Source organism: Charadrius vociferus, unplaced genomic scaffold (assembly GCF_000708025.1).
Source record: "Charadrius vociferus isolate BGI_N301 unplaced genomic scaffold, ASM70802v2 scaffold358, whole genome shotgun sequence".
NCBI classification, from domain to species: domain Eukaryota; kingdom Metazoa; phylum Chordata; class Aves; order Charadriiformes; family Charadriidae; genus Charadrius; species Charadrius vociferus.
Genome location: NW_009649576.1, coordinates 173,028 through 184,813, shown reverse-complemented (window position 1 = coordinate 184,813; position 11,786 = coordinate 173,028). Strand labels below are relative to the sequence as shown.

The 11,786-nt window shown below is 41.3% G+C and overlaps 1 protein-coding gene across 1 annotated transcript in view; it reads right to left on the bottom strand.

Annotated features, from left to right (window-relative positions):
• The window catches only part of SPG7 (spastic paraplegia 7 (pure and complicated autosomal recessive)), a 30,908-nt gene extending 19,490 nt beyond the window's left edge, over positions 1–11,418 (bottom strand). Inside the window, exons 1-5 of the mRNA XM_009890337.1 lie at positions 11,259–11,418; positions 9,837–9,926; positions 4,778–5,028; positions 3,649–3,788; positions 866–968 (exon numbers count right to left, since the gene is read on the bottom strand). Coding sequence (XP_009888639.1) covers positions 866–968; positions 3,649–3,788; positions 4,778–5,028; positions 9,837–9,926; positions 11,259–11,418 — 744 coding nt within the window. The remainder of the gene's footprint in view (positions 1–865; positions 969–3,648; positions 3,789–4,777; positions 5,029–9,836; positions 9,927–11,258) is intronic.
• Between the last annotated feature and the right edge of the window lie 368 nt (positions 11,419–11,786).

The following is an 11,786-nucleotide window of genomic DNA, read 5'->3' as shown; positions in this document are numbered from 1 at the left end:
CTACTTGGTTTTTTTTTTTTTTTTCCTTTGAGAAGAAAGTTTATAGCTTCTCAGGCCTCAGAAACATCAGCTTATCCAAATGAAAAGTTAAACACGCAAGGCCTAGTTGTCCCCACTTATGCTAGGACACAATCTAGTCCTTAAGGCCCTCATTACTCAACACTTCTTTAAAATATTCTTCTCCTCTGAGCCGCTGCATCCCTTTGTGTGAAGAGAACCCCAAAGCCAGACGAGAACTGCAGAGGAGATTGAGTGGGAAGTCTAACAGGGGACTGAATTCACCACATTTTTATCCCCAAATCCCTGCGGTCAATGGCAGTGCACCCCAGGCTGATTTCTACAGAGTTTCATCAGCTGATCCAAGCAAGGGTGGAAGAGGGGAGGAGGAGATTTGACTGATGTTGCAAGTGAGGCATGTGGCATGAGCGGAACAGGCCAACACATAATGAAATCCAGAATCTGAACATATTTTATAAATTGAGAACTCATTTTGCAGAAAGCAGCAATTCCTACTTCTGGCTGTATGGGAGGCATATTGGCAGGACCCAGTGAAAAACACCATCTGCAGCTGCAACTCATTAACAAGCTTTGAAAACAGCAGAGCAAACTGGACTGCAAATTCACTGAGCTCAGCCCTTCCTGCCATTGGGGAAAGAAAGGGCCTCAGCTAAGGCCAGTAACTGTACAATCTAGTCAGATGATCAGGACAGGAAAAGATGCAAGATGTGTCAAGACTGGAGAGTCCCTGGCACCAGTTAATTCTCACTCTGCATTGACTTTGCTGGGGAAAGGGGAGGAGATTAGGCCAGCAGGAGACAAGACTACCCACAGGCTGCAAAACAACATCAAGATCCAGGATACTTACAAAGGCGTTGAATCCTCCTACCCGGCTTGCAACCCTAATAAGGCGGAAGATGCTCCACAACATGGACACAGCCACAAGTGTCACTATCAGGGAAATGATATCACTAAAGGATAAAAAACGAGACAGGTACAAATTGAAGTGTTTGGCCGCAACTTGGTAAATATTACTCAACATAGCTATTTCCACTATTTTAAAGGTCCTGACATTTAGGCTACAAGTGCACCAATGGGCAGATATTACTAAGAAAATGGAACCTTTACAGGTTTTTATATATATATAAAAACCAAAACCCCCAACAATTACATAACCTAAAAAGTTAAACAGAGGACACTGGCAAATACTGCTTACAGCTGTGGAAGAAATTTGACCTCATCATCCCCTTCAGAGGCATTTCTACTCATAAAACAAATAGGACCTTCAGGCAGTCAAATGACACCTGGAGCAGAATCTGGTGAGGCTGGCAGTCCACCCAAAGGAAGCTGACTGCAGAAGACCTGCGTCTGGCAACACTAGGGAGATTCCAACTCCCCTAATCCTGGCAGAAATCCCACTGCAGGTCTCCCATTAAGAGACTGTTCCACCTCGTCTGCTTGGCCCTCCCTGATCAAGTGTCTCAGAAGTCCTTTATGTCAGAAGGAAGCGCTACAGCAACCAACACCATCATTTTCCTGGATCCTCTGCAATGCCAGCTGCATTAGGAGGGAGGTGTGGAGCAAAGATAGCACTGCAGGTCTAATATAGTTATGAGACAAACACACTGAAGACAAATATCCTGTAAGCACTAAACAAAGAATGCTTTCAATAGCAGGACAAATGATCCTAAGTCAGACGACAGGTTGGTATTTGTGGGACCCTGTTCTGCTTCACATGCCTGTGAAATCATCTGGTCTTACCACACTTCTGTGTCTTATCTTTAAACTTGAAATGTGTGTTCTATCTCTCACAGAGGGATGATTTCCTGAAGCAAGGGGACCAGCATGTGCTATATACCCAGCTGCATTTGTTCCTTCTCGGTGAGAGATCTTAGGCAACACTGGAAACTGAAAGTCACCTTCAATTTGTCAACCATGCAAGAAGGATTAATTCTGAAACACATCAAGTGCCCACATCTCAGAGTAAACAATCCAAGCTGCAAGCGCTCTGCACCTCACAGGTTCAAACTTCAGACCGAGACTCTGAAATCTCCAGACATTTATCAAGTCTCCCGAGAGTCTTCAGACCCCATAATATCTCTTAAAAAAATAACCTCTTTTCAGGGGCAGGGGAAGCAGCTTGTGTTTGTGGCTGACTAACTGTTCAGTCTACTCTTCCTGTTATACACGAGTTTGAAAAAATTGGCAAGTTCTGAATTTCAATTAAAGGTCTCATACTGCATGATCAATTAAAAAAGTCTACCTTCATATAAACCATGTATTAAAAATGAGCAAATACTGTTCAGAGAACAAGTAACTAGACAAAATCCAGTCCAGATATCCATTCATACATGAACATGACTTTTGTTTTACATTTTGGTAAGGTGTCTGGGAGGAAGAATTACACACACTAGCCATCCCCACCTCCAGTGGGAAAGCCACTGTGCTCCAAACCCTATGAGCTACTACGAGCAGATGACGTGCTCTGCATGGTGCATAAGCAGGTGATCAGGCCATCCTGGCAGATAACCGTAACAACATCATGCTATCTGTTGTCAGGAATCGGGATTTCTTTACTTAGCAGACGGGACTTCTGCACTACACCTCTCAGTACTTTAGAATAAGCAGTTAGTTGAGAGCTCTCCAAATGCTGGAGTCTTTCCCCACACTTCTGGAAAGCATCTTTCTACATCACTGTAACAGCCATCAGTGATGGAGGTGGACTCGTTCAATAGTACCGTCAGTAAGCTTCACAGGTCTGTTTTGTGCTCTGGACCCCATAAATCCTGTTTTTCAAAAACAAGCTGCCGGTTTTAACAGAAGACAGAAATCAGCCACATCAGCAGCTAATGACTACAAAACATTAGTACATCATATGAAAGCACAGAATAAAGCCTAGCCAGTGCCCTACAGTCTTTTGACAGATCCTCCCTCTTCTCACTCATTAGAGCTTATTTCAGAATTAAAAGCTTTGAGCATTATTTTTTCTTTTTTTAAGCAAAGGATCTTGGTTTCAGGTAACAAAGGGTGGTAAGTTTAATAGAAGTACTCCTCTCACTGAGATTTTGTATGTGGGCATCAAAGCTGCTCTGCTCAGTATGTGGCTCACAGCTGGAGTGAGCACCAGCGCAGGCTGTTCTCTGATCTACAGCTGTTGGAGAAGCAGGCCAAAACTAGGTGTTTATTTTTACAGACTGAACAACCACCGGAGGCCTTCCTCAAAGCATTTTAACAGGGGAAGGCTTGCTGCACCACCAGCATTCTCCACAGATCAGGGTGTAACATCACTTGTTGAGTCAGGATTTCTATCACACTCTGCACGTGAATAATTCATTATAAGGACAAAAAGTGCTCAGCTGTGCAAGAACACGCAGCAACTCACACGGACTTTCCTCAGACTTGCTAACACTGACCCGAAACATTTTGATCTGCTGCATGCAGACACCTCTTTGGGAGCCTTAATTTTAAAACATTAAAGGTACATCTAGAGCATGCCTATTTCTGAAAGATGGACTAACTGCTCCAAAACTGGGACCACTTTTTTTCTTCTATATTTATAACAACAACGTTTAGTGAAAGGGACTTTACTCTTCAAGTGAGGGATGTTGTCACCAATATAAGAAAAACAGTAAGCACAAATATACATCATACTTTCCATAAAAGCCAGGATGTTTGTAGGAAACGGGGATTCTCTCTTTCTCATCAATATTCAGCTCATCCTCCGCAGCTCTCAGCTTCTCTTCAAACTTGTCAATGTTTGCCACCCGCATTGTGTACAACAGGGTAACATTCTGGGGACGTGCAATCAAGAGCGGCATATAAGTACTGTAGCGTAAGGATACAGCAATGCACAACACTGACAACTCATAAAAGTTAGCCTTATGTTACTACATCAATAACTCAGGAGCAGATAACTGACACCAGGGCTCCAAATGAAGTCCGGAACACCTCTAGTCTTTCATCACCTTATGAAAGCATAAAAGTCAAGAGCTAAATCTCAGCTCTCTAGATGCAAGGAGATGCAACAACGTTGTAGGCAAGCTGGAGGATGGAGTCAGTATTATAAACCCAGTTACGCTGACACCTTGGGCTCAGGTAAAATTTTGTACTATATATGGAAAACCACATCATTGGGAAGGAGGTGTCTTGTGCTCCACTCAGACTTCTTAGACCTTGTTTCTGTATGTTTGTCAGAAATGAATTTCATCCAGCTGTATGCAAGTGTATCATAAGTCACTGAACAAAATGGGATGTATTTTCCATAACAACGTGGAACGGTATTTTAATCTCTCAAGCCAGTTTGTAACGATTCTTAGTGGCAACTCCTGGAAGTAAGCATGTGATCAAACTTTGCTTTGTTTCCATTTTGTAAGATTTAGTAAGTCTGATGGAGTTTGGCAGAACACCTGAAACTAAAATCCAAATAGGAGAAAAATTTTGAAACAAGATCTGGAAGTAAGAGTTTACAATCTTCTAGACGCTTCTCACATATCACACCAAACTGGTAAGAAAAAAACTACTGAGTTTACCCAGCTTTTTAGACACTCTTAGGATTTTCTTCCAGGCCACTATTAATTATTTTTACAATTTAAAATAAAAGTCTTAGTTTCCAGGTTGGTATGAGTAACAAAAGTCTCCTGAACTTCAAATACAAGAAAGAGAAAAATTAACCAAGAGCAAGTTTACCAGCTAGTGTTTTACCGAACATATATTCATGAATTCAATTCTTTTCAACAGCATAATCTAAGATCATTCATGCCAATCGTAGAAAGTCACTCACGACTTGTCCGTGCGGAGTTCCTCCTGGGTGCAGATAAATTTCTACAATATCGCTCTCTGGCACCACTTCGATTCTCTGGACCTCCCCCTTTGCCAGCATCTCATTCACAAAGTAGTTCCAGGAAATGTTGGTCCCTTCTCTGTTCTCGCTGACCGTGAATCGAAACATCAGCACTATGAAGGTTATGATGAGGAGTGCCCGTAAGCGTTCAAGATGCATCTGATTTTCCCTTTTCCTGCGTTTTCCTCCCCCTTTAGGAAAAAAAAAAAAAGATATCAGAGAAAAAAAAAAAAAGATATGAACATGTAATCGTGGAGCTTTCTAACCCAAAGACAGGACAATTAAATGACAAAGATTAACACAACAGTACCTTCTGGGGGTTTTTTGTTGCATGTTTGGTTTCTCCTGAAGGACTAGACTCAGAAGCAGTACCTAACTTGCATTACACAGGCAATTTTCCGGCTTGGCTTACAAAGGAGGTTGTGTGACTTGCCCAAGGTTACGCAAGTGAGTCAGTTTTTTGGATTGCATGACATTCCCAGACCTTCCTGGCTTCTAGACTGTCAGACCACAGGGCCTCAGCTGTACATATGAAACAGCACCAGGTCAAAAGCCTGGTTATGAAAGCGCAAGCACTCGGATGTAAACTTAACAGTGGCTGGAAGGAGGCAAATTTTGCGTCCTGCTAGCCAGCAAAAAATCTGCTTGCATCACACTAGTGTGGCTATATTCAGCTGTTCTCCAATGCCCCAAAAGCCATGTAGTGAGGCACTGTGTACACAGATTACAGAGATGATGGAGAATCACCTTGTTTGCTTTAATTGTTTCTTCAATAAAAGGAGGAATTGAAGCATCAGTGAGCGAAAGACCCTCACTTCCCAAAGTTATTGATTGTGTACAAAGATAGACAGCAATCTCAGACATATTTTGAAGAGCTCTGATCAGCATTTCCTGTTTTAAGGCAGTCTAATTCTGGTTCAGGAGCCTTCAGATGGTCGTAGTCCTCCAGACCCATTACAATCCCACCAAATGTCATTCTATTCTGAAATCTGGGAAACTAAATCTCACTTGCCTGGCCTAATATGGATATAGACCAAATAAAGCCATCAGACCCTTGTTGCTAAAAAACAAAACCAAGCATGACTATAGCCCACTTCTATAAAACAAGCCTCTACACAGCCTAGTCCTCAGGTTGTTGCTAACATACCCATGGGAAAAGATTAGGAGTCGTAGTGTCACTGGTAAAATCACATAGTACAGTATTATAAGGGAGAATTGCTTCCTGGCGAGCTCCTGATCTGCCAGCATCCTGTATCACAAGACAACAAGACAACGCTTCTACTACCTAAGAAAATACCTGGATTTGCAGTAAATATGAAATAACACAGGAGACATATGTACTTTACCTATACATATAAATACAGTGCAAATTAATCTTAGTAAAATTGCACAGATTTTCTCCCATGCTATACAACTAACCTCACGTTTAAAAAATTTGGTAACTTGTCCACATTGAGGACCTGTATCAAAGAGGGATTTCCATGCTAGATGTGCTTTCCCTCCCCTTTACCACATTAGTGACATACTGAAGTGATGACATGAGAAAAAGGGATGGTTTACTTCAAGTATTTGCTACCAAACCTTTTTTGCAGACTCCCAACATATTTTGCAGTGCATGGGCAAATTTAAAATTCTGTGGTCTGCAACGGACTGCCACAGCACAGTTCAATGTCAACTGCTAGCTAGTGTTTGAGTTAAGAGGACAACAAATACCTCCTCCTCTTTCCAGTCATATGTGGATGTTCTTGATATATAATTTAGCACTTGTTCTCGATATACAATTTAACATCAACAGCAACATGGCATACATAAATACTACTCTACACCCAGAAATAAATTAATTCTACAACACTGGACTGTTAGCGCATCTGCCTGCTGCAGCCCAGATTAGATTTATTTGCAAATTCATAACGAATGTTCTGACACTAGCATTTATCACTAGCCACCAATTAGACCCTACACACACTGCAACAAAACCAAGGGACAAACATATGACCCAGTCAGATGCTAAAAAAAGTACTCTGTCCTTCAGATACACAGCATCATTTTTCACTCGTTTCCTAGCTCTGCTCCACATTTAACAGGAAAGGCTTGTTCCTAAATAGAAACAATGCAGCTTTTCAGATAAGGTCATAATTTCAAAAGACAGTGACAAGCTCAGACACTGCGTCCAGCCCATCCACTTTGTTCTTCAATGCCGTCTCCTCACTTCTGTGCTATCTGCTAGATCCAGCTTTATTAGAACAAAGCAATTCATCACAAAGCTGCAGGATGACATCCACTGTAGTCTTATTAAAGAAAATTAAAATATAGAATGATAGAGGGCTTTAGTTTGGGCAATATCCTGAAAAGGTGAGCAAGTTCTAAGTAAAAAAATCTATAGAGAAAAGAAACGACTCTTAAAAAGTGAGTACTGACAGAAAGTGTGTCCATCTATCGCTATGCAAGTTCCCTGGAGATGTCAGAGTCAACTATCACTAAAGCACTCTTCTGTATTAAATTTCAGACAAAGTGAGGAGGCATATACTATGTTCTAAAGCACACAAAACTGAGGATACTATCACAAAAAAGATCACCACAGGGTAAAAGCTGGCCATTAGATACCGTGACATAAACAACTTCTCCAGTTTCTAGAAATTGGGCTTGTCTAGGACCTTTAACCTACAGCTGAATAATTTCAGGAAAAAACACCATTTCTAGAAAGCTAGAAGACAACACAAAGCTTTCCTCTATTCTGCATTTAATTAAGGACAAAATCAATCTATTTCTAAGCTTATGTAAATTATTACTATCTTTACAGTATAACATTCATATTGCACCATAACCCACCCCACAATATTCAGTAAATGAGAACCAGTAACTCAATGTGACACTTGCAAGCAACAGCTGTGGGAATACTTCCAGCTTTTTAGTCTCAAAAAGCCTCCATGAAGCAATGATTTGCCATTAACCCCAAATCTGAACTCTCCGATTAAAATCTTGCAAGGGCTGCAGTGACAGTTTGAAGAGCTCTTTTTAATAATTACTGCAGAGACGAGCATTCCCCTGGAGACATGGGGTAGCATTCCACCCCCCAAAGTCAAGCTATCCATTAATCACAGGAGAAGAGAGGCCACTGAATATGGCATGTTACTGTTCACTAATTTTAACAGCTACACTACTTCTTTAAGGCGCTGCGCTCAGTCACCCTGTGTGGTCTTGCAAACACTGAGGGCCCAAACCTCTAAGCTCCGACTTCCTTAACGAGGACCCTGTGACACCTGCACTTGCATCCCATTGAAGACTTCAGCCCAGTTAAATGGATCAAACAGGCAAAGCCACTGCTCTTGCCTTAAAGAGATTGCTACAACAACACAAAGTCAGGCTAAAAGTCATCAGCAGCTGACTGCTTTTACTTCAAAAGTTAGTCCAAGAGGACTCAAACACTGTGTTTAAGCACAACAAAGGAAAAGCCAAGCTATTACGTCATCTGATGACACCCAGGTAAAAGTTTATACTGTAATTTATAAAATTATATCACAATCTGTGTGACTTAAACATGACACTAAGTGCCTTCCAACTCACAGTACAAAGGTCTGGAGCCTGCCAACTACGGGAGGTTTATCCTGGACACACTCAAGGTGTCCAGGAAATAAGCAGCACAACAGATAGCCACATAAACTCTCTCAAGACATCACCAGCCTCTGCAAGCATCCACTAACGTCATAAAATGAAGAAAATGATCAGATCTTTGTTATGCTTCTGCAAGCATTACTGACAAGACAGAGTAATGAGACCTTCACCTCGGCCACTTCTGAAATCTTCTTTGCCCCATCAGGCCTGTAGATAGAGGACATGCCATCAGCTGTGGAACTTCACAGCTAAAGATCTACATCAAAGTCTGAAAACATGCCTTACCCAGAGCCTAGAAAGTCTTTGCATGCACTTCAGTTCTTGGGAGGCTGGAGGGCAGGAGCATGTACTCACAAATGAGCAAAGAATTTTCTTTACAGAAGTGGAAGAGTCAAATTACACTTTTTAAATGGAACGCAGCTGTTGTCAATCTACAAATAGCACAAAGTTGACAACAATACCAAGACTTGAAGGGACACCCACAAATCCACTCATATTTGAAAAATGTTTGGTGAAAACCTACTGGTAGGAGATAACAGTGCCTCCTACAAGGATCAGAACACTGTCTGTCAGGAGTTACACCAAGTTTTTGTCTAGTACACTGAAGTTACTCCCCTGCACCCCCCACCCCACATTAGTGTCATTAAATTCCCCACTCCCTTAAGCTTAAGGTACAGAGAGGACACTCCTCTACTTCTTGACATAATCTGGCATACCACATAGATCCCTAAGTTCCCGAACACATTTAGTGAGATAAAATTCATTTTCATCCTGTACAGCAGGATGCCTGGGGCTTAGGCAGTGTAAGACATGCAAAAACCAGTATCTAGGAAGACTGATTTAAAAAAAAAGAAGAAAAACTCTGAGCAAGTGCCATTAGTAACACAGCTAAGAACTCTTTAAAGAATCTATTTTTAACTTTGAGCTCCGTAAATCACTAGAGACACATCCACAATGAAGGTAAACAAAATAAGAAAAAAAACCCCACCGTAATCCATCTTAAACTTGCATTAACTAAATTCAGTTCTTTATTAAGCCAAAATGCTCCACAACAAAACGTCCAAACCTCAGTAAGTACTACTACTCTACTTTGTAAAGCGGCAAAACTAAGACAAACATCAATGAAATTACTTGTACAGGATGCAAAGCAGCACAGAAAGAGAATCAGTTTCACGATCCATCTAAAGACTTAGTCTTCCATCATTAAGCCGAAATACCCCTTCAAACTTGTTCTTAGCCACAGGGTTGTAGAGATGGTAAGCTACAGGTACGGGTTTACAGTACTCGGAGACAGAAGCATTAAGGTGCATCTTCCACGCTGTCCACCCTTACCCCTCATACACACACACAATTTGTTTCATTAAATATCTTTTCGACTCATACATACCTTCATCCTCCTGGGGAGATTTCTTTTTGAATCCTCCATTCTTCTGGTTACTCCTTTGAGAGCTTGAAGTAGTAAAACAGTAAGTGCTACCTGCAGGCAAGCAGATTTAAGTAGTTACTACCAGAAGACCTCGGGAGACACTGAGAGAGGGGGACTGAGGACGGCAGAAATACATATGAGCTCCAAATGCAGAGAAAGCTAAGCTCCACATCACCCAAGTGCACAGCTTTGTGTGCCAAGGAAACAGGACAGCCAGAGGGAGTAATGGGATGGACAGACTCCTTCAGTTTCCTTATATAATATAAATTTTTTTGACAATCCAATCAAAATATGGCTTTCTTCAGAGATCATTTTAATGTGGAAAACAAAATAATTTGAAGACATTTCTTCAGTGTTGAAACATGTACATATTTCCCAAGGCATAAAACCATAGTTAACGCTGGCATGCTCAGTTAAGAAGAGCCCCACACTAGGAACTGTAAATGCTTATGAAAGGAAACGAGTTTAACTCCAGCACGTACAGATTTCTCAGAAAATGCTGTTCGGATACTCTAATAAAAGCCAAGAAAGTAAGGCTACAAACAGTAAAACTCACAGTTGCTGTACAAAACAATAAGCAAAGGTTCTTTTGCCAGGAAAATGCAAAAGGTTCAGAAGGAAAACTGACTTGAGGACAGCAGCTTCTGTTTCCCATGGTCTTTCACGAAGGCTCTGGAAAGAGTAAGCCCAGAAACTGGACTGCTTGTCCCCTGCTAGTTCTGCTAGGAGATTCACTGCCATTTGAGAGATTATGCATATAGTTTTAACTTAAAAAAAAACCAAAAGAAACCAAAAACCACCTCTCAAAGGTAAAGCAGCCCAAGCTCACCAGCGCCACGCTGGCCAGGATCACTGTGACCGGTTTTGTTCAAACCTCAAAGGCATCAGTAAACTCATCTTCCCAATTTGAAGAGGGTAGCAAGAAGACCAATTGCTTTTGTTTTACATTTCTGTGGTTTTTTGCTCTAAGAACTCAGGTAACATTTTCTAACATACCCTTTTAACTTGTTCCAATGCAAGGCTTTCAGCAAGGTCACATGATGTGATTTCTGACAAAGGTGAATGACATTTTCTTCTTAGGCTTTGCTAATGAGGCACAGAAAGATTGTCTACTTTAAAACCTGCTAATTTTTAAATTAGCCTTTAGGTCTAATGACTCAAGTGCTTACTTAATCATGCTGAGCTCCTTGCAGAAAGGTGCCATTGTTCATCCCTGCCACCAAACAAAAACTTAGAACCCCTGTAAAAGGCACGCAGCTCTCAAAGCCAAGAATAGAACAACTTTATTTCAGTTCCAGGCATGCAGGCAGTAAAGGTAAGGAAAAGTCACCACTCTTACTGAATACCCCTCCTCCACCCGTACAGTTGCTCTTCGGGACTCACCTAAGAGATTCCAAAGCCTGACTGGATCTCGAATTGCATGTTGCTTCACCAAGACTCCGCTGAGACCTTTATGTGTGGGGGAAAGTGCTTGTGACAGAAAGCTCTGAGAGGAAGATAAAGGAACAAAAGAACAAAAAGACAACTGTTGGAAAAGTACCATGAATGCTTACCCTTGCTGTTTTCTGGAGATTCAGATTTCTAAACATAAAAATATTGTGGGCAAGTTGAAGGACCATCAACTGGCAGACCTGAATATTATTTCCTGGTTATGCAGTGAACTTGACATGTGACTTTGAAGATGTTGTTTATAACCCAGTTTAAATAAAGTTTTAAATAGAAACTCAAAACACTCGAAAATTCTTTTTCCTCCCTGCATCTCTGTTCTTCACTTTAAAGATATGTTGGAAGTCAGTTCTTAAAAAGGTAAAGACACCCTTCCACAATAAGAAATCTTAAGGACTACTACTTTGTAATCCTGCTGCACAGCAGTAAGGACAACACAGCTATTCCCCTGTGGTAATTCAGCAG